Source organism: Nansenia antarctica (genome assembly GCF_963989245.1).
Source record: "Nansenia antarctica genome assembly, chromosome: 11".
Classification (NCBI taxonomy): Eukaryota; Metazoa; Chordata; class Actinopteri; order Argentiniformes; family Microstomatidae; genus Nansenia; species Nansenia antarctica.
This window is the reverse complement of record NC_137681.1, coordinates 5,166,919-5,189,631: the sequence shown is the minus strand read 5'-3', so window position 1 is coordinate 5,189,631 and position 22,713 is coordinate 5,166,919. Positions and strand designations below refer to the sequence as shown.

At 46.0% G+C, this 22,713-nt stretch overlaps 2 protein-coding genes and 2 pseudogenes across 4 annotated transcripts in view; all 4 read right to left on the bottom strand.

Annotated features, from left to right (window-relative positions):
- The window catches only part of LOC308167486 (adenosine receptor A1-like), an 85,508-nt pseudogene that overhangs the window by 33,004 nt on the left and 29,791 nt on the right, over positions 1 to 22,713 (bottom strand). The window lies entirely within an intron of this gene.
- On the bottom strand, positions 672 to 1,400 carry LOC308167159 (transcription factor MafG-like; annotated as a pseudogene). The gene has a single exon. The product of its transcript is annotated as a transcription factor MafG-like (transcript).
- On the bottom strand, positions 1,601 to 3,513 carry LOC308167160 (transcription factor MafK-like; the record flags this gene model as incomplete). Its single annotated transcript, XM_080541537.1, has 3 exons — positions 1,601 to 1,654; positions 2,143 to 2,396; positions 3,300 to 3,513. The coding sequence occupies 3 exons, from the start codon at positions 3,511 to 3,513 to the stop codon at positions 1,601 to 1,603; spliced, it is 522 nt and encodes a 173-aa protein (XP_080397663.1).
- Positions 3,951 to 5,597, bottom strand: LOC308167421 (uncharacterized protein; the record flags this gene model as incomplete). Its single annotated transcript, XM_080541842.1, has 5 exons — positions 3,951 to 4,004; positions 4,493 to 4,775; positions 4,913 to 5,037; positions 5,270 to 5,286; positions 5,468 to 5,597. 5 exons carry the CDS (start codon positions 5,595 to 5,597, stop codon positions 3,951 to 3,953), a joined length of 609 nt encoding a protein of 202 aa, XP_080397968.1.

The window sequence follows — 22,713 nt, the reverse complement described above, 5'->3', positions numbered from 1 at the left end:
CAATGTTTCGTTTAGCATTTTAACAGGAAATATGTTTGTGACAATAATGGTTGCCATCTGTGTTCCCTGTGTCTATTACCTCTCTCTCTCTCTCCACGACAAAATCATCTCCCTTTAAAATCCAAGATCTCTTCAATGTTTAAGTGTACATTCCTGAATAACTTATTCCTTTTGATTCCTTTCTCCTGTCTGTATCATTCTACATTCCTTATTTATTCAACCCTTTAATCAGTATATGTATATTTATGTAAGGCTAGTCATATGACACGACAGCTGGCAGCGTAACCCCTGTTTTTTAGGGTGCGACGGCGTTGCTTCAGCTGCAGGATCTCGTCCTTGGTCAGGCCCCGTAGGTGCTGGTTCAGCTCCCGCACAGACATGGTCACCAGCTCATCATCTGTGAGGCTGGTCCCATTCTCCCCTGGCTCCCGCTTCACCTTCAAGGCTTTGTTTCCCTTGTTTGTGGTAGTCATGCCCCGAGAGCCACTTCCAACTGCACCGCTGGTTGGTCAAAGTTTAAGAAGATTTTTTTTCCCCTAGCTCTTGACGTCCACTATTAAGTGATAAAATGGACAGCACATGTACTAAGAAGCAGTATTCATGACTGACACACCAGCATGCACTGACTATAAAGTGAAGTCTGACGACTCTCTCTACCGCCCTGCCAGATACTACGACCTAGCCACCGTTTTGGACTTGACAATGGTGATTACGCTGGTAGCAGCCACCTTGCCCCCGGGGATGAGGGGCCCTATGACCGAGGCGATGGGGCCCCTGGCAGAGGTGACGGGGCTACGTGCCACAGTCCTGGCAAAGCTCTGGAGGGCCTCGTACTTGGAGCGCAGCGCGTCCAGCTCCACCTTCATGCTGGCGTTCTCCGTGGCCAGCTTGTCCACCTCCTGCTGTAGCTGGGCCTTCTGCTTCTCCAGCTCCTCCTTCTGGGTGACACGTTTGACACGACAGCTGGCAGCGTAACCCCTGTTTTTTAGGGTGCGACGGCGTTGCTTCAGCTGCAGGATCTCGTCCTTGGTCAGGCCCCGCAGGTGCTGGTTCAGCTCCCGCACAGACATGGTCACCAGCTCATCATCTGTGAGGCTGGTCCCATTCTCCCCTGGCTCCCGCTTCACCTTCAAGGCTTTGTTTCCCTTGTTTGTGGTAGTCATGCCCCGAGAGCCACTTCCAACTGCACCGCTGGTTGGTCAAAGTTTAAGAAGATTTTTTTTCCCCTAGCTCTTGACGTCCACTATTAAGTGATAAAATGGACTGCACATGTACTAAGAAGCAGTATTCATGACTGACACACCAGCATGCGTTTTGTCACCCGCTCGTGCCCTCCTTGTTGATTCCTTTCTCTTGTACCGAAGCCAAACGTCATATGATGTTTGGTCACGTGTGTTCATTCATGAAGGCCCTAAGCAAGTATTGATTTGTGTCAAAATGTCCTACAGTGGGTAAAGAAATGCAATATCTTGCATGATGTTACATTGCAGTGTTTCCCCTACCATTGCCTTGGGGAGGCGGGCCGCAATCCTGTGCTCCACTATGTATGCACTGACTATAAAGTGAAGTCTGACGACTCTCTCTGCCGCCCTGCCAGATACTACGACCTAGCCACCGTTTTGGACTTGACAATGGTGATTACGCTGGTAGCATTGTCGATCGACCAATGAAAAAAACCTGGATCCAGTTTCTCCACTCCCACAAGGGAAGATTTTCCAGGCTAAAAATAAGCTTATTTTGTTGATTAAGTACACGTATTTAACTATCGTAAAACTGCTCGAAAAAATAACGAGTGGGTACTTATTACAAAAAAACGAAATCAGATTTTTTGATCTGAAAAAATTTGAACGGAGATTTGAGGCATTTGCAGTTTGCGCCCGTTTTGCAAATCCATGACGTCACGTCACAAATGCCAAACATATAAATGTAAAATATATATATATATATTACCTTTAGTAGCCGACTCCATAGTTACGAAGAAGTGTCCAGTCTATCATATGTGTCGCAATCGTTTGCTGTAAGAAAGATAAACAGGAGTGCATTCAATAGTGTACCTAAGTGCTTAGCTAGGTAGTTGCTAGGCAGCCAAGATCAGGCTAGCTGTAGTTCTATCTCTGTATTCACGTGATTTGACTTGTTTACCACCTTGCCCCCGGGGATGAGGGGCCCTATCACCGAGGCGATGGGGCCCCTGGCAGAGGTGACGGGGCTACGTGCCACAGTCCTGGCAAAGCTCTGGAGGGCCTCGTACTTGGAGCGCAGCGCGTCCAGCTCCACCTTCATGCTGGCGTTCTCCGTGGCCAGCTTGTCCACCTCCTTCTGTAGCTGGGCCTTCTTGTCCACCTCCTGCTGTAGCTGGGCCTTCTGCTTCTCCAGCTCCTCCTTCTGGGTGACACGTTTGACACGACAGCTGGCAGTGTAACCCCTGTTTTCACAAATGCCAAACATATAAATGTAAAAAAAATATATATATATATATATATTACCTTTAGTAGCCGACTCCATAGTTACGAAGAAGTGTCCAGTCTATCATATGTGTCGCAATCGTTTCGGCGGCTGAGGTGGCACACTTCTCGGTCGCCCCTTCGACAAACACGCCCTTCTTGATGTTCTCCCTGAGGAACAGGCTGGCGGAGGCGGTGTCCAGCAGGTTGTAGATCTGCTCGTTGTAGATCTCTATGAAGGAACATCTACACAGGAAGCTCTTGGAGTTCCCAGACCTCTCCACCTCCCTGTTGATGAGGAAGAACAGGTGCTCAAATATATATATATTACCTTTAGTAGCCGACTCCATAGTTACGAAGAAGTGTCCAGTCTATCATATGTGTCGCAATCGTTTCGGCGGCTGAGGTGGCACACTTCTCGGTCGCCCCTTCGACAAACACGCCCTTCTTGATGTTCTCCCTGAGGAACAGGCTGGCGGAGGCGGTGTCCAGCAGGTTGTAGATCTGCTCGTAGTAGATCTCTATGAAGGAACATCTACACTAGTGATGGGGGAAACGAAGCTTTCGACGCAATTGACACGTTCGCAATTGACAGTGTTTCGTTTAGCATTTTAACAGGAAATATGTTTGTGACAATAATGGTTGCCATCTGTGTTCCCTGTGTCTATTACCTCTCTCTCTCTCTCCACGACAAAATCATCTCCCTTTAAAATCCAAGATCTCTTCAATGTTTAAGTGTACATTCCTGAATAACTTATTCCTTTTGATTCCTTTCTCCTGTCTATCATTCTACATTCCTTATTTATTCAACCCTTTAATCAGTATATGTATATTTATGTAAGGCTAGTCATACACGTTTGACACGACAGCTGGCAGCGTAACCCCTGTTTTTCAGGGTGCGACGGCGTTGCTTCAGCTGCAGGATCTCGTCCTTGGTCAGGCCCCGCAGGTGCTGGTTCAGCTCCCGCACAGACATGGTCACCAGCTCATCATCTGTGAGGCTGGTCCCATTCTCCCCTGGCTCCCGCTTCACCTTCAAGGCTTTGTTTCCCTTGTTTGTGGTAGTCATGCCCCGAGAGCCACTTCCAACTGCACCGCTGGTTGGTCAAAGTTTAAGAAGATTTTTTTTCCCCTAGCTCTTGACGTCCACTATTAAGTGATAAAATGGACAGCACATGTACTAAGAAGCAGTATTCATGACTGACACACCAGCATGCGTTTTGTCACCCGCTCGTGCCCTCCTTGTTGATTCCTTTCTCTTGTACCGAAGCCAAACGTCATATGATGTTTGGTCACGTGTGTTCATTCATGAAGGCCCTAAGCAAGTATTGATTTGTGTCAAAATGTCCTACAGTGGGTAAAGAAATGCAATATCTTGCATGATGTTACATTGCAGTGTTTCCCCTACCATTGCCTTGGGGAGGCGGGCCGCAATCCTGTGCTCCACTATGTATGCACTGACTATAAAGTGAAGTCTGACGACTCTCTCTGCCGCCCTGCCAGATACTACGACCTAGCCACCGTTTTGGACTTGACAATGGTGATTACGCTGGTAGCATTGTCGATCGACCAATGAAAAAAACCTGGATCCAGTTTCTCCACTCCCACAAGGGAAGATTTCCCAGGCTAAAAATAAGCTTATTTTGTTGATTAAGTACACGTATTTAACTATCGTAAAACTGCTCAAAAAAATAACGAGTGGGTACTTATTACAAAAAAACGAAATCAGATTTTTTGATCTGAAAAACTTTGAACTGAGATTTGAGGCATTTGCAGTTTGCGCCCGTTTTGCAAATCCATGACGTCACGTCACAAATGCCAAACATATAAATGTAAAATATATATATATATATTACCTTTAGTAGCCGACTCCATAGTTACGAAGAAGTGTCCAGTCTATCATATGTGTCGCAATCGTTTGCTGTAAGAAAGATAAACAGGAGTGCATTCAATAGTGTACCTAAGTGCTTAGCTAGGTAGTTGCTAGGCAGCCAAGATCAGGCTAGCTGTAGTTCTATCTCTGTATTCACGTGATTTGACTTGTTTACCACCTTGCCCCCGGGGATGAGGGGCCCTATGACCGAGGCGATGGGGCCCCTGGCAGAGGTGACGGGGCTACGTGCCACAGTCCTGGCAAAGCTCTGGAGGGCCTCGTACTTGGAGCGCAGCGCGTCCAGCTCCACCTTCATGCTGGCGTTCTCCGTGGCCAGCTTGTCCACCTCCTTCTGTAGCTGGGCCTTCTTGTCCACCTCCTGCTGTAGCTGGGCCTTCTGCTTCTCCAGCTCCTCCTTCTGGGTGACACGTTTGACACGACAGCTGGCAGTGTAACCCCTGTTTTCACAAATGCCAAACATATAAATGTAAAATATATATATATATATTACCTTTAGTAGCCGACTCCATAGTTACGAAGAAGTGTCCAGTCTATCATATGTGTCGCAATCGTTTCGGCGGCTGAGGTGGCACACTTCTCGGTCGCCCCTTCGACAAACACGCCCTTCTTGATGTTCTCCCTGAGGAACAGGCTGGCGGAGGCGGTGTCCAGCAGGTTGTAGATCTGCTCGTTGTAGATCTCTATGAAGGAACATCTACACTAGTGATGGGGGAAACGAAGCTTTCGACGCAATTGACACGTTCGACACAATTGTGTCGGAAAAAGTGTCGATCTATCGATGCAGTCGATACAGCAACTCCATACTGCCATCTGCTGGTCAGGTCATGGTACTGCCTATACTGCCATCTGCTGGTCAGGTCGTGGTACAGCAGTTCTATACTGCCATCTGCTGGTCAGGTCATGGTCATGGTCATTTTATGCAGTACCAAACTTGGAACACTGCCTCGTCTGCGGAATGATTGACACACGCGTCAGATGTGCTCGTGTGACGTACGAATCTTTCTTCGAGTAGTCACGTGGTTTTTGCCAATTTGACACAAGCATCGATACATTTGTATCGACGCACATTGCGTCGGAAGATAGACGCCGTGTCGTGACTACTGCGTCGAGCGTAAGATCCCTAATCTACACAGGAAGCTCTTGGAGTTCCCAGACCTCTCCACCTCCCTGTTGATGAGGAAGAACAGGTGCTCAAAGCTGCGGGGTATGACACCCCGCTGGTCATCTGTGAAGTTGTCAGAGTCGGACGGCCCAAGCATAGTAAATGTTTTTTTTCCCGAACCAGTTTGTCCACTGTAGTAAAAAAGACAATAATAATAATTTACAGAACTGATATAGAATGTTACACGATACATGATGAGATATTCTAGCACATAACAACAAAAAACAACAACAACAACAACTGTAAGTTGCAACAACAGGAAGAACATCTTACTAGGCAAAGATGGTGCCATTGTAGCCGTTTATACACGACTCAACAATGTTCTGTGGTATTCTGTAGTAAGAAAGTAGTTAGGAAAGAATGAGACCGGGAGACACGCAGCTGCTGTTCACTTCGCACGTTTATTCAACCTTCTTCTTAACATCCGTAAGTGCATACGTCACTTCCGTAACTGCATACATCACTAGCATACTAGCGCCCACTGGCGGTATAAACAGGACACAACATTTCCCCCTTTCTTAAAGGAATTACAGTACTCAAAGAATGCAATATTCTGTATACTGGTGTCAGTACAATTGAAATAAAATGAAAACTAAGGAAATGAAAATGAATGAATCAGCAGAATGCATAACAACAATAAACAGTTTATGACAGTGAAACATGAAATGAACATTCACTTTTGTCATTGCATTGTAGGACCTTTTTGTACTAAGTTAGAACCGTGTTCTATCCTACCCTTTTAGTACGTTCTCTACGGCACCAAGTCTACCAGCCACCTAGGTGGGTTTCTGACTCTCAGGTTCCTTCTTGGACCTGGTTCATTAAACACATTCTCTGTCTCGGGCACCATGAACTCCTCTAGCTCAATCTCCTTTTCACCACTGGTGCCAGACAGAGCATCCTTGGGGAAGCGTGTAAGCTTGGATGCATTCCATTTTCGACCATCACTGAGCAGGTATGTATTCTGTCCTGCTTTACTAACTACTGTCAGCGGTTCTGTGAATCTTGATGATCCCTTTTTTACATGCTCCGGTCTGCGGACACGTACGGTGTCATTCACTTGGAACATGGGCACTTTCGCTCCCCTCATTCTGTCTGTGTACTCCTTACTCTCCTGTTGCTTGCGTCTCACTGTCTCCTGCACTTTCTCATGTGACTTAATTTGTTGTGAGACAGGGAGGACATTTAGTTTTGTACGCATCTTTCTGTTCCTCAGCAACTCAAAGGGAGTAGCTCCTGTAGTAGCATGCGGCGTAGCGCGATAGTTCAGTAAGAACTCTGTTACTGCATGTTTCCATGGCTTGTGCATTCTCTCAGCCGTCTGAATACACTCTTTGAGAACTCGATTAAATCTCTCAATAGCCCCGTTGGCTCTTGGATAATAAACACTGGAACGCAGGTGCTTTATCTCTCTCTCTCTCCCAGAAAGCTTGCAAAAGCATGGGAGGTAAACTGACATCCGTTGTCAGAGACCAGGAAGGAAGGGTTACCTTCACGACTAAACACTGTAGTCAAGAAGCTAATAACCGCCTCTGTAGTTACAGTAGAGACAAACGCCACCTCTGGCCACTTACTGTAATAGTCTGTGAGTGTAATAGCATAACGGCAGTCCCATGTCGCACAGTCAAAGGGACCAACAATGTCAATGGCCACCTTCTCCCATGGTCCACCTGGCAGTTCCACTGGGGTAAGTGGTGCAGGCGCAGTTTTGGCTGTTTTGTCATTGTATTGACAGGGTACACATGAGCCTACTAATGTCTGGACACATCTGTCCATTTGCGGCCACCAATATAGCTCTCGTAGTCTCTGTTTAGTACGCACTATTCCCTGATGCGCTTCATGAGCTAAATTTACAACTTTAGACCGTAGTGTAGTAGGAACCACCACACGGTCGGGGCCTCTCATGACAAGTAGTTCATCCACAGCCAGTTCATCTCTCACTCTAAAATATGGAGCAAGTTCCTTTGTCACATTCTTACTGCATTTTGGCCAACCTTTCTGTATCTGCTGTCTCAGTTGAGTCAGTTCAGGACAGGCCTCACAGGCAGCAGTGAACTCGGTCACAGATATAGCATGTGAGGAACCTGTGAACACAGTAGCCACCATGTCTGGCTCCTCCTCCACCTCTCCTGTCGAAGGCAGAGGGAGTCTGGACAAACAGTCAGCAGTCACATTACGTTTCCCTGGATGGTAAGTGACATCATAAGTAAAGCATAGTAGACGTGCAGACCATCTCGCTATTCTCAGACCTGTGCGACCCGTACCCCTGGAAGTGAGTAGGGTTGTCAACGCTTGGTGGTCTGTGCGTAGGACAAAACGATGTCCCCACAGGTAGGTTCTCCACCTTTCCACCGCCCAAACGCATGCCAGCGCCTCACGCTCGACGGTAGAGTACTTTCTCTCTGCAGGAGAAAGTGTCCTGGACGCAAAAGCTATGGTTCTCTCTGTATTGTCTGGGTGAATCTGGCTCATTACAGCCCCCAATCCATAGTTAGAAGCATCGGTAGTGACATAAGTAGGTAACTCAGGATCATATAATGCTAAGGTAGGACTCTCAGTAATCAGTCTCTTAACCTCAGTAAAACTGGACTCTGCATCCGCTGTCCATTCAAACTTAGTGTCAGTAGATTCCCTGAGTGTAGCACGTAGCGGTTCCACCACAGTAGAGAAGTCAGGTATGAATTTACTATACCACGATGCAAGTCCTAGGAAGGACCGCAGGGAGGATGTGTCGTGCGGGGCAGGCGCGTTCGCCACAGCACTGACCCCGTCTTGGTCAGGATGAAGACCATCTTTGGACACAGTGTGGCCCAGGAAGCGCAGAGCTTTCTGGTTGAACTTACACTTGTGCATGTTCAGTTTAAGTCCCACTTCATTTAGAGCATGTAGCACTCTCCGTAGGCTGACATCGTGATCCTGCTGTGTGATGCCGTAGCAAATCACATCATCCAGGTAAGCCTGTACGCCTGGCAGGCCTGTCAGTACAGTCGACATCATTTTCTGAAAAGCTGAAGGAGCAGAAGCGAGGCCAAATGGCACTCGGCAGAAACGAAAGAGACCCTCATGCGTGATAAACGCAGTTAAATCACGGCTATCTGGATGCAATGGCAACTGGTGATAAGCAGAGGCTAAGTCTATATTAGAAAAGACTGTGGCTCCACGGAGCTCAGCGAACAGTTCATCCATGTGCGGTAAGGGATGACAGTCACTGATGATTGCCTTATTAGGTTCTCTGAGGTCAACACACAGGCGAGGCTTTCCTCCCCCCTTTCTCTGGGTCACAACTATAGGGGAAACCCATGGAGATGCGTCTATACGTTCTATAACGCCTTTTTCCTGTAGATCTGCGAGCTCATCGGTCACAGCCTGCCTCACTGAGAACGGAAGCCTCCTCAGTTTCTGCTGTACTGGCACAGCATCTGGTTTAACCTGTATTTTGTGCATAAAACCTTTTGCACACCCTAACTCCTGTACTAGAACCTCTGGTTCGGTCTGTGGAGTGGTACTCTGTACAGTAGGTGCTCGGAGCACAGTAGGAGAGCTAGCAGGGCTAACAGTAATAATTTTGTTACCCTCAATGCACATCTGCAATGCTACAAATAAATCTAGTCCCAGCAATGCATTTCCTGATTCAACCACTATCAATGAACCTGTAACTGAATGTCCATTATGAACAACTGTAGCATGCATGCAACCTTTAACAGGAATTTTCTCTCTGGAGTAAGTAAGCATATTCACTGTAGGCTCAGCAAGGACACATGTATGGAAAAGTGTCTGGTAAGTACTCTCTGGAATAATAGAAACAGATGAGCCTGTATCCACTATCAGCTCAACATCATGGGAATGATAATTTGCATCAACTCGTACAGTACACATAATTTTATCATTCACGACGGCCCCCTGCATGTAAAGCACAGTAACGTCATTCACCACTACCTCACGCACCTCTTTTTGAGCCGATCTACACACCTTGGAAAAATGTCCAACTTTTCCGCATGTATTGCAAGTCACCTTAACCGCCGGGCATGTAGGCTTGTTAGCTAAGTGTCCTGTGGATCCGCATCGGAAGCAGGCGCGCTGATTCCCAGTTGTAGCTGGCTGGCTGTAGACCGTGGCAGGTGCAGTCGTCGGAGCTTTCTTCTTGCCCTTGTCGAACCTCCTCCTCGTCGGCTGTTTCTCGATGGCTCTCACCGAAGCTGTAGCTCCAGAGAGAACGTTGGAGTTCCGTAGTCCAGCCTCGATTTGTAAGGCCATTGAAGTAGCTTTGTCCAGAGACAAGTCCGATTCAAGCAAAAGTCTGTCTCGTATGCGTGTATTAGCAACACGCTCAATCAGTTGATCCCGAATCATTTGTTCCTCCATGGCACCAAATTCACAAGCTGCAGCTAGCTCGCGTAATGAAGCAAGGAACTGATTAACCGTCTCGTCAGGACCCTGAGCTCTCTGTCGAAATTTGTGACGTTCAGCAATCACATTCACCTTAGGAACAAAGTACTTTTTCAGTCCATCCACGGCAGAAGTGTAGGTAACACCCGTATCCTTTAGAGTGTAGAACAGTCTTTGTCCTTCGGTCCCAAGTGCATGGAGAAGAACCGCGCGCTTTCTTTCCTCCGGCCATTTTTCTCCGGTAGCATCAATTACGAGCATGTAATTTTCAAACATTCTCAACCAAGTAGGAAAAGAAATAGCAGGTTCGCCTGGCACAGGCATGAACGGTGTAGGTAAGGGTACGGAAATAGCCATCCTCGTCGCCAAAAATGTGGTATTCTGTAGTAAGAAAGTAGTTAGGAAAGAATGAGACCGGGAGACACGCAGCTGCTGTTCACTTCGCACGTTTATTCAACCTTCTTCTTAACATCCGTAAGTGCATACGTCACTTCCGTAACTGCATACATCACTAGCATACTAGCGCCCACTGGCGGTATAAACAGGACACAACATGTTCCTGGCCACACTGGAGAAGACTGCTGTTACGGTTAGTCAATGTATTTGGACCCAGGTGCAGAGCAGAACAGAATGGATCGAGGCAGGGATATGATTCAAAATAAAGGTACTCTTTATTTGAGCAACAAGAATAATAAACCGCACAGTAAGCGATGAAACAAAAGGAGGAGAAAGCAAGTCTCAGATGAATGCGTAAATAATAATACAAATCAAAAACAACAAAACAAAAAGGGGAGTTGGCTTTTGTCTCCCAAAACGCTGTCAATATAATATGGCAATGCAAACTACTTACAATAGTCAATAGGTACTTATCTCCTAGGCAGACGAGGAGCGATAAGACTGCGGTAAGACTACGAGGACAAGCACCACACACAACGCAACGTAAAGTGAACAACCGACACAGAGGGAAAACACAGGGGGATATAAATAGACCAAGATAATCACTCACAGCTGTTAACAATCACAGACAATTAGGACAAAGGGTCGCTCAACAGTAGAGCGATCCCCAACCTGACAGTGGCAAGACGGCAAGGAGGAGGTGGTAGAGGAGCTCTTCCAGTTCACACAAGATGTCATCTATGGCCACAAAAAGAGAAGCACCATGGCTGAGGCCCGTGCCGAGAAGTGGAAGAGAATGAAAAACAACTCTTGGACTTCATCCGTCTCCCTCCAGATGCAGAACGGCAACACTGTCTCCGTGCCAACTACTTGGCATATCTAGTGCGCCACCCCTCCCTGAAGCACCACCCCTCGCCCCTCGGACATGGCTGGGAGCCGGTGGGTGGTCACTGTCGTCCTGTCCGCCAAACACAACCTGCTCTCCCAATGAATCTACCTGCACCAGGGCCAGCTGAAGACAAGGAGGAAGATGAGAGTGAGGAGGGAGATGAGGAGGAGGGAGAGGAAGATTCAGAATCTAGTGAGGCAGAATGTTCTGATTCAGAGTGATCACATATGTTTAAAGTTTTCAATTGTTCTGTTATAACTATTCAAGTTACAGCTATTAAAGAGCTTATTTTGAAGTATGATTACGTCTCTTGTTATACGTTCATAATAGTTGATACCCTGGTGGCAACTAACGGGCATCCAATTTAACAAACAAATTAATCAAGCCTTTGACTCTAATATGTCAACAAGATGAAACAAGAATTTTTAACCTGGCTTTATCCAATGTTCAGATAACATTCAAGTTCTTCAAATTACCGCATATTTAATTAGGTATTAGGTAACACCTCATTTGCATATTTAAACATACAATTTCAGAAAACTTGTAATACAAAAAATAATTGTCTTAATGTAAGTGATTAACTGGGGAAGTTTCATAGTGATAGCTATTAGTTAAATGTGTTACCCTATTCACCTGCCTTAAAGGTTACAGGTATTTTGGATTTGGCCCTCTGGCAAAAAAAAACGGGATTTTTGGGAGGGACCTGGAGGCAACATTTTTCATAAAAGGTCCCTAGATGTCAAATAAATCATCAAAACATGTTAGCCAGAGAGTGGTCACAGAATTTTGGTTTTGGACCCTACTAATAATGTGGAGAAAAGTATATTGATTAGCAGTTTTAACCAATTAAGTAGTTAACTGCATTGGAGTTACAGTGTTAGCTAGCTACTAGCCCCATAACTGACACCAAGCTTTAACTATGGGGCTATCTAGCTAGCTACTTGAATTTGAAATTGCAGGAAACTATTGCGAGACAAAATAGTAAAAGTTATATTGTTATGAGCCTAAAATGTGTTGTGTGTCTGTTTTTCACCAATATAGAGTGGTTATACCATGTCAGTGACCTTTCCATTGGATTCCTGGTGTAAAAATTATATGAAAAAGTTTGTCTTTGTAGGTTGTCTGGTTCAGGAGTTATGAAAATCTGTGTTTTTCACATCAATTCAAGATGGCCACCAAACAAACCCCATGGGACATTAGTTGACCTTGGCAACGTGTAGAAATCTGAACTAGACACCATCAGGGTCTTAAAAAAACAGTTTACGAAATAATGTCATTCGGGTACATGGGAACCTATTTCTCCTATGAGACTATCTCCTTGTTGCATCTCCAACAGCTATCATCCTCTCTAAGCCTCGCCCTTGACATCTTTGATGGATTCCAGTAACTCCTACTTACGACCTTGTCCTGCCAGCACTTGAAGCTCAAAACGAGAGTGAATACCAACAGAAGAATATTACTGGGGATTTTGGCAAAAAAAAATTGGGCCGCTACCCCCACACGTTTAGCTGTGTTACTCATTCCACGAATGCATGATCCTTACAAGTTGTACCTCGTTGTAAAGGTGACTAATCAGGCTTTCCAACGATATAAAATACAATACCAATTGGTATTATTAAAGGGGAGGAAGAATCGACTGAAATAACGTTCATACGCATATAATACCTAACCTGATAACGTTTCCAAACTTTTTTTGAGGGGTTTATTTAGCTAATGACAGTTATAACCATCTAGCTAAAGACATTTTCATTCAAACCTTTATTTAAACTCGTAAGTTACTGAGGTTGCCCTCATTTACAGTAGCAACGAGTGAATAAAAGAGAACCAACAATATAAGTCATAAACAGAATAGTAATTAAAACAAAATATAAAACAAACTAAAAACATTACTAAGAAATGTACAACATCATTTAAAAACAGTTACAAGAAGTGACACAGAGGGGAAAAACCAAGTTCTTAAAATCATTGAGTGATGGGAGAGTGTCCAGTTTCAGAGAATTCTGAATAGAGTTCCAAGTATTAGCAGCATCATAAGAGTAGGCTGTCCTACCCAGCTTAGTAGACATTTGAGGGACCGTACAAACCAACCACTCGCTGGAGCGTGTTTGATAGGAAGAAACATTCCAGTCCAACAGGGAAGTGATATAGGGGGGGAGTTTGCCTGAAATCCCCTTAAATATGAATTGATACCAGTGATAATCTCGGCTGGCTGCGAGAGATGTCCAGCCAACCTTATCGTATAAGACACAGTGGTGAGTGTTATATTTGTCTTGAGTGATGAATCTGAGTGCAGAGTGGTATACCGAATCCAGAGCCTTTAAGGTAGTGACAGCCGCGTGACGATAGATCACGTCTCCATAGTCCAGTACAGACATAAAAACAGATTCAATTACTCTCTTTCTACAGCTCGGCGGGAAGTTACTGCGATTTCTGTAGAGAAAGCCAATCTTCTGACGTAGTTTGGAGGACAAGATATCAACATGATGTTTAAAAGTTAATTTTTCACCAATCCATAAACCAAGGTACTTATACTCCTTGACTCGCTCTAGTATGGAGCCATTTGATAAGGAAATTTGGAAGCTATTAACATCGATATTTCTATCACTCAACCAGTCAAGGTTCAGATCACCCAGCACAAGCAATTCAAAATCAGAGTAAGCAGAGAGCAATTCTGCAAGACTATTAAGAGAGTCAGTATTTGCCGAGGGGGGTCTATAAACACCAGCAACATAAATTGAGCTATTGGAGCCCAGGACAACCTTCAAAACAAGTAACTCAAAAGACTTTGGAAGAGTAACTGACTTGATTAGTGAAACAGCATACCTTGATTTGACATATATGGCGACACCCCCGCCTCTTCCAATTCTGTCAGCCCTAAACAAATTAAAATGTTGCAGTTCCACAGCTGAGTCACAAACTGTGTTTCGTAACCATGTTTCAGATATAACCACAATGTCAGGGTTTGCTTCAGTAACAAGTATTCTCAGGTGGTCCATTTTATCATGCTGAAGAAGGCTTCTAGCATTTAAATGTATCAACCCCAACCCTTTCCTAACCTTAAGGGATTGGGGGTTATTGAGAGGGGCAGAGGGGGAGTCTGACTCATGAGAAGTCTGAGAGGGCTGAAGAGGAATTGTAGGTAGGCAAGAATTTCCAGCAGCACGGTTAGGATAGTGGTGGGGGTGTCTCACTGTAATTCGGGAGGGAATTAATGAAGGAGTCAATAGCGATAGCGGGGATGGGACTGCAGTAGTGTAATAAGAACTACTTAACTGCCCAAGCCTAGTCTGAGGGGAGGGTTGGGGGGGATAACATAACTGTGGAGATTTAGGGCATGGACATGGAGAGCATCAAAGAGAAGAGAAGTAGGAGGCAGTGGATTTGAGTGTGTCAGAAATGTTCATAGATAGCAACGTGGCTCCAGAGCTATTTAGGTGAATTCCATCACTATAGAACATATCCGGTCTGGTACTAAACAAGATATTGATGTTAGAGAACTTTAGATATTATAAATCTTATGTTAATCGTCGAATTTAGCTAGCCACAGTTAGCTAGTAGCAGCTACTACAATCTACCTCTATTCCGATTCAAGATGGCGGCGCGCTTAGACGCGAGGCTCGGAGTGGCTTCCACGCTGGTGTTTTTTAGTGTTTTTAAGAATATTTGTATGTACATTTTTATTTTAATACTTATAGGGAACGGTTGTGTACCTTGTGATTTTGTGCTTTTTCCTTTTTTTTTCCTTTCCCCCCCCCCCCCCCCCCCCCCTTTCCTAACACCAGGGGAGCCACCCCTCCTAAATTTCGTTGTTTGGTACCTGTACTGTAACAATGACAAATAAAGTCCATTCCATTCCATATATCCTAGTAATATTTAGCCAGCTAGCTCAGACCTCCCTGTGTTCCACAGACAACACGTGTTGCCTCTGGTCTGATAAAACGCCTAGCTACATGTGTTTTTGGATGAACAGGTAGTTAAACATTTCTGTGTTATAATAATTATATTTGTATGGTTGACTTGAGACTTCGGTCGACATGCCTGTCTAGTTGACCTGCCTGATGAAACGCATATATATATAACTGCATATTAATATATATTTAATCCTGCATATTAATATATATAACTGCATATTAATATATATATATAACTGCATATTAATATACATTTAATCCTAAAGGATTAAAGCAAGACCCCCAGGAAGAGACAGGCCACCCCCAGGAGGGTGCAGAGAGCTACGACCCCCTCCCGAAGGAAAGACTCCTCCAAAGCCATCAGGGAATCTGCTCTGACGGTGCTGACGGAGGAGTCTGAGAACTCACCCCTGCTGACAGCCATGACCCCCCGGTCCAAGAGGAAGTCTGCCCAACTGGTCTCCTCGCGAATCAGGAAGCAGCTGAATCTGTTGAGCGATGACCAGGATGTGCTCTCTGACGGAGAGGAAGGCGGTGATGATGTCTGCTTCGTCCCGTCTAAGAAGGACCTGCAGAGCAGCAGTGAGGATTTGTTGTACGGCGACCTTGAGTGCCATGAAAGGCGCCTTATAAAATAAATGTATTATTATTATTATAGTTGCCGTTTGCTGTCCAAGCAAGGGAGAGGCAGAGAAGCAACAACAGTAGAGTCTTGTGAGGGAGGACCAGCCAGCCGCATTCAGGATGTCCCAGACAAACAGTCACCCTATGGACCCTAACGACTGGTGGGATTGGAGGCGGAATGGGGGTGGGGGTGGAAGTGGGGGTGGGTGTGGAGGTGGAGTAATAGATCCGCCCCACCCTGAAGGAAGAGGACTGGGAGAAGGAGACGAGCAACCTCTCACCCCCGGACTACCAACAGTGGCTGTATGGACTGGATCCCTACGGCCCTGAGGATGTGGTGTCTTTCGCCCTCCAGGGGGGGAGCCTGCAACACACCGAGCCCCACCGCCACCTGCCAGGTTACGCCTACAGACCAGCGCGCCACCACGTCCCCCCGGTGGTGGTCCCCTGGGTCCCCCGCCGCGGCCGCATCTTGGACGGCCAGTTCGCTGACGCTGAGGAGTAAAGATGAGGAGTGACGGTTGTGTTTCGGTTTCATCCCGTTTTTATTATTGTTATTATTGTTATTATTCCGATTTTTCGGTTTTATTTTAGTTCCCTCTTTCAATTCTGAGCTTTACCAATGATTTTAGTTTTGTTGTTGTTGTTTCTCTTGTTGTTTGTAGTGATGATAATGGTAGTTGTTAAAGGAGCACAGTCTAATACTGTGCTACTGAGATGCTAACCCGCGGACTCTGGTTGACGCGCCGTGCGTTCTAGTTTGATGTGTTCTGTTGGTTATACACGATCCGTAGTCATTGGTTTGCTGCACAGAACCTTTATTGCTTTACGAATGTGCCACATTCCATTTGGCTTAATCACTGGTATAAAAACGATAACAACAACAAACTCAGCGCCATTGCGGTCAAACCTATTTGCCCTTCCGGGGTCAACACCTGACGATAACAACAATTGTACTACCTTATAAAGACCTGCCTCAGGTATTGTGACAGCGCCACCCCATGCCCACACAGTGAATTACCACACATATGACAGGACCATATTTGGCTCTTACACACCGGCCCCTAATTGTTACTGGCACCGACATAACAATTTAAACAAAATACCATGAAAGGAGCACACGTTATAACAGACCACAACCAATATAAAGTACAGAACAAAACAAATTTACCCTTCATGTAACAAACAAAGTTTCGTCACTGGCCTTTCAATTGTACTTGATTTGGTCTGTAATCTCACAGAACGTACCAGCCCCTGTTTGTCTGGAAAAACCTCTATAACCTTGCCTAGTGGCCAAGAACCCCGAGGAGCTGAGGAATCCATAATAACAACGATATCTCCCGCTGTCAAACTCCTTTTCTTCTGGTTCCATTTTTGCCTCTCCTGGAGCAAGGGCAAGTACTCCCGTATCCATCTCTTCCAGAAAAGATCCGAGAGGTACTGAACTTGTCGCCATCGTCTTCTCACATATTGGTCCTGAGGATCAAACACTCCAGGTGGTAAGGCGGGTTTACCCTTCAAGAGAAGAGGATGGTTGGGCGTTCCAGGTCATCGGGTTCTTCCGAGAGCTTGGTAATTGGCCGATCATTCAAAATGGCCTCCACTTCACACAACACCGTATGCAGTCCATCATCATCCAACGTTTGCTGACGTAGGACAGAGCTGAGAACTCTTCTCACCAGACGGATCATTCTTTCCCACACCCCACCATGGTGTGAACCTGCTGGTGGGTTAAAACTCCAACGGATTCCAACCTGCGACAGAACTCCTTGAATTCTCTCATGACTCAATGCAGCCAGAGCCCCCTTCAGTTCTCTCTCTGCCCCAACGAAGTTGGTACCGTTGTCTGACCTTAGGTGGACCACCTGTCCTCTCCTGCTAATAAAACGCCGCAAAGCATTGATGCAAGCATCCGTTTCCAATGAAACAGCTACCTCCAGATGTATAGCCCTGCTTGCCATACAGGTAAATATAACTCCGTACCGCTTACAAATTGATCTTCCCCTCCTTACTTCGACGGGTCCAAAGTAATCCACTCCAGTGTTGGTAAACGGTGGTAGATCGGGAAGGATTCTCTCCTTAGGGAGATCTGCCATCTTTTGCTCCACTGCTCTTCCATTGTAGCGTTTACAAAATCCACAGTCAGAAATAATCTTCCTGACAGCCGAATTGGCGTTGGTGATCCAAAACCTCCTCCTCACCTTGGACAGTGTGTGAACCCGCCCTCCATGACCCAGATTTTGATGCACATGCTTGAGAATGAGCGTAGATACATATTGATCTTTGGAGAGAATGAGCGGATGTTTGGATTCCTCAGGCATTGCTCCTCTGCTCAGTCTTCCACCAACCCTCAAAAAGCCATCCTCCAAAGTAGGATCCAGCTTAAATATTGGACTCTGGCGACTCACTGTGGCTCTCTTAGATGACAAAGCAGCAATCTCCTCACTGAATCTCTGCCGCTGGCAATACTGTATGATGGCAACCTCTGCTCCTAGTAAATCCTCTAGCATCAAACCGCGACTTGCGGACATTGCCGTGACCCCTTGTCCTTGCACCTTTCTCAGGTTACTGCGTTCCAACAACATGGCTTTTAGCCTGAGAAACCAGGCAACTGATGTTTTGAGCCTCCTCCAATCAGAAAAGTAGGCAATGAGATGGTCAGTAGGACTCGACACGTCACTTATGGCATTTACTGTTGCCTCCTTTCTGATTTCCTGGTCATTAGGGTCCACCGACACTTCCCCCACCATTTTGGGCCAGTCCTTCTCATGCTTCCAAAGAAACGCGGGCCCTTCAAGCCATCTGCTATTCCTCAAAAAGTCAGAGACCTTCAACCCTCTTGACGCATCATCAGCTGGATTGTCTTTGGAACCAACATGCCTCCATTGTGATGGTTCAGATGTTTCTCTGATTGCCGAGACTCTGTTGGCCACGAATGTATGAAAGCGCCTATCCTCATTGTTCAGGTATTTCAACACTGCAGTGCTGTCAGTCCAGTACATGGAGTCCTCCAACTGGAAGTTCAACTCTGCCTTCAGTAATGAGTCCACTCTGACAGCAAGGCCAGCTGCTGTTAACTCCAGTCTGGGGATAGTCACCGCCTTCAAAGGTGTCACCCTGGCTTTACCGAGCAAAAAGGAGACCTGGATCTTGCTCTCATGATTCAACATCCGGATGTATGTTACGGTTCCGTAGCCCCTTTCACTGGCATCGGCAAAGTGATGTAGTTGAGCCTGTTTGATCTCTCCAAAGTCCACTGGCTTGATGCACCTGCCCACATTGAATGCTGCCAGCACATCTAAGTCCTCCAACCACCTTTTCCATTGCTGTAAGATGTCCTGTGGCAATGCATCATCCCAACCATATCGTCTCCGACAGAGCTCTTGCTGCATCATCTTAGCAGGCAAAGTGACTGGTGCCAGGAAACCTAAAGGGTCGTATACTGAACTGGTGATCGACAACATACCACGTCGGGTGAAAGGCTGTTGTTTTACTTCCATCTTGAATCTGAAAGAGTCGGTCTCCACACACCATTGTAGACCCAGCGCCCTCTCTACTGGGAGCTCATCTCGATCCAGATCCAATTCCTTTAGGTCCGTGGCCCTTTGCTCTTCTGTGACTGTTTGCAAGACCCTACGACTGTTACTAATCCATTTTTCCAAGATAAAGCTCCCCTTGCGACAGAGAGTGATAAGATCTTTGATCATCTGGACAGCTTCTCCTTCAGTGGCTGAGCTCTTCAAACAGTCGTCTACATAGAAATTCTGCTTGACAGACTGAAGGACCTCAGCTGAAAACCAGTTTGAGTTATCATCAGCAGTTCTTCTCAGTGCATAACTTGCACAACTGGTAGATGACACTGCACCGAACAGATGCACCGTCATACGATACTCCACAAGATCCTTGGTGACATCCCCATCTGTCCACCAGAGAAAGCGAAGAAAATCCCTGTCCTCCTCCGCAACCTTCACCTGATGGAACATGGCTTGAATATCACCCATAAACGCCACCGGTTCCTGTCTGAAACGACTAAGGACTCCAAGGAGTGAGCTGGTGAGATTAGGACCCTGCAAGAGTTCACTGTTCAATGATGCACCTTGAAATGTGGCTCCACAGTCAAAAACCACACGAAGGGATCCTTTCCTAGGATGGTGGACACCATGGTGAGGGATGTACCACACTTTCCCGTTCTCACCATGCTGTTGCTGTTGTGTCACTTGCTCCGCATAGTTCTTACTGATGAGCTTGTTCATGTACTCTGTATACTCCCGGTGCACAAGCTTGTTATTGAGAAACCTTTTCCTCAGCCCTTGAATCCTTTGCTTTGCCACTACGAAGTTATTGGGCAGATGTACATCCTTGTTCTTAAAGGGCAATTTCAAACAATACTTCCCCTCCTGAAGTACTGCTGAATTCTCCATGATTTCCAGAAACTTGAGGTCTTGTCTGGACATTTCATTTTCCTTCACAGTTTTTTCATTGAATTCATGGTTGTATTGATTGGTCAGCATTTCCTCCAGCTTGCACACTGCGATCCTGTTTACCATAGCAGAGGGAACTTCTGCCTCCCAAGCACCACTGCTTCCATTCAACGGACCATTAACGGCCCATCCCAGCACTGTCCTAATGGCGTAGGGGCCATTACCGCAGCTGTTAATGATCTCCCATGGTTCTAATACCTTGGGAGCATTGGTTCCTATCAAAAGGTCGACATTTGCCTTAATAGTCGGGATGTGTACCTTCGACAAGTATGGCCATTTAGCCAACTGTTCAGGAGTCACTATATGGTCCGGAGTGACTGGCATCCTTTTCTGTGTGAGAACTTCTGGGAGAGCATAAAAATCATTGCTGACCAAATCAGCTACCTCCAAGCCAGTCAAGGAATAGGCTAAAGCAACAGTTTCTTGCCCCATTGTGCTCAACCGGAAGGTGGTTCTTCTGCCTGTAATATTCAGTTTCTGCATTAGATCTTCTGAGCAGAATGTGGCTGAACTACCAGGATCCAGGAAGGCATATGTTTTTATTGTGCGATTTCCTTTTGTCACTTTCACCTGTACAGGGAGAATGGACAAACCACAGTGGTCCTTACCGGCCCCTGTATGTCCACACCGGCTCATGTGACCCACACATAAGCATGCAAAGCACACTCCATTGTCTCTCAAAAAGTAAATTTTGTCTTTGTGCCGCCTTCCAGTGAACTGTTTGCACTCCTCCAATGAGTGAGTACCAGCACAGCAAAGACATCCAGCCTCGTCCTCCATCCCAGGATCTGATGTTAGCTCCTCAGCTCCCTCCTGCACGTCCATAGATGTTAATGTGGTGGCAACAATGTTTCCCTGTACTCTGTTGCCGTAATGTAGTCTAGGATTCTTTACTCCAGCAACAGCAGGCATAGGGTCCTGTATGTCACCAAAGAGAGGGTCGGACAGAATTGCAACCCGACGCTCCACAAATGCGACCAAATCAGGGAAGCGAGCCCTTTGCTGTGTGGATTCCATTGTGCCATGAGCTATGGTCCTCCATTGATCTCTCATTTTGAATGGTAATTTTGCAATGATAGCCCTCATGTGTACCGGCATATCCAGCTCCTGCATGTACTCGAGCTCTTCCATTATATTACAACAGCCACGCAAGAACAAGGAGTAGGCTTGAAGTGCTTTCACGTCCTCCGACTTTATGGTTTGCCAGGCCAGAGCCCTTTGTATGTAAGCCGTTGCAATTTTGTACTGATTTCCAAAATGTTTTTCTAGAAGGCCCTTTGCCATCACGTAGCCACGCTCAGGAGCCATGTGCTGGCAGCTACGTACCAGTTCTTGTGGCTGTCCTCTAGTAAACTGTTCCAAATAGTACAAACAATCCCCTTTTCCTGCCTTTTTTTCCACTCCTTGTTCAAAGGCCTTGATAAATGAATTGTATTGGAGCGGGTCCCCTTCAAATATGGGAATATCTCGAGGTGGAAGAGACATGGACTGCTGTTGCTGCACCAGAGCAGTTGTTATTTCATTCTGCCTGTGCATGATGGTAAGGATGTCCCCAGGCAGATTCTGAGTGGTGTGATGCTCTGTTTCCTGAAGGGTTCCTGATTGGTGTCGATACTGTTGTGATATTCCCACTATACTGCTTTGCTGCTGTTGTCCTTTGCAGCTAACATGGTGTTGTCCAGTAGCTTTAACCCACTGTGCAGTATCCTTGGGTCGTGTATCCGTGAAAGGGGGTTTATGGGTTGGTAGTGCCCATTTGATCAAGTTGCTGTGTGCTGTTGGTTCCCACAAGCTGGCTTCATATTCTTTGCCAAAGGGTTTAAAGCACTGACAGCCTCCCTTTCCCTTTTTTCCCTATCCAAATAAGAATTCATGCCATCTGAGGCAGCTTGTGAACCACTTCTCTGGCCTGTGGCCTTGAACACTGCCAGTTGAGCAGTGGATGCAGCTATTTCAGTTTCCATATCCAGCCACTCTCTTTTCTCCTCAGTTGTTGCTCTTGCTCCTCCAAGGCATGACTCTCCTTTAGAGCTGCAGCACGAGCGATAAGTGCAGCCCTAGCTGCCTCCGCTTTTACCTGTGCAGTGGATATAGCACTTGATCTACCACTTTTACCACTCCCATGACTTGGGCGGTAGCTAACATTGGAAGCACTGTCATGTGGATGAATACCATCCCCCTCATAAACATTTTTGCCCATCTGCACAGAACCTTCTTTGCATGATAAAACCCAAATTTTTGTATTTGTAATACATTCATTGTTGAACAACATTTTTGCCTTAAACCATATTTCATGTTTTTCTTTTTCATCACATGGCAACAAATCAAGTATTTTTTCATGCATGGTTTTTGCTTCATCACACACCTTTATCAATTCAATCAGAGTATTCTGTACCTGTGTTTTATCATCAGTACACACCAACCCTTGTAAACCACCTCTAATGCTGGTAGCTTTGCTTAGTTTAGCTTTTCTGCTCGTTTGCAACAAGTCCAACTTCAACGCAAACGCTTTAGCAGTAAGCTTAA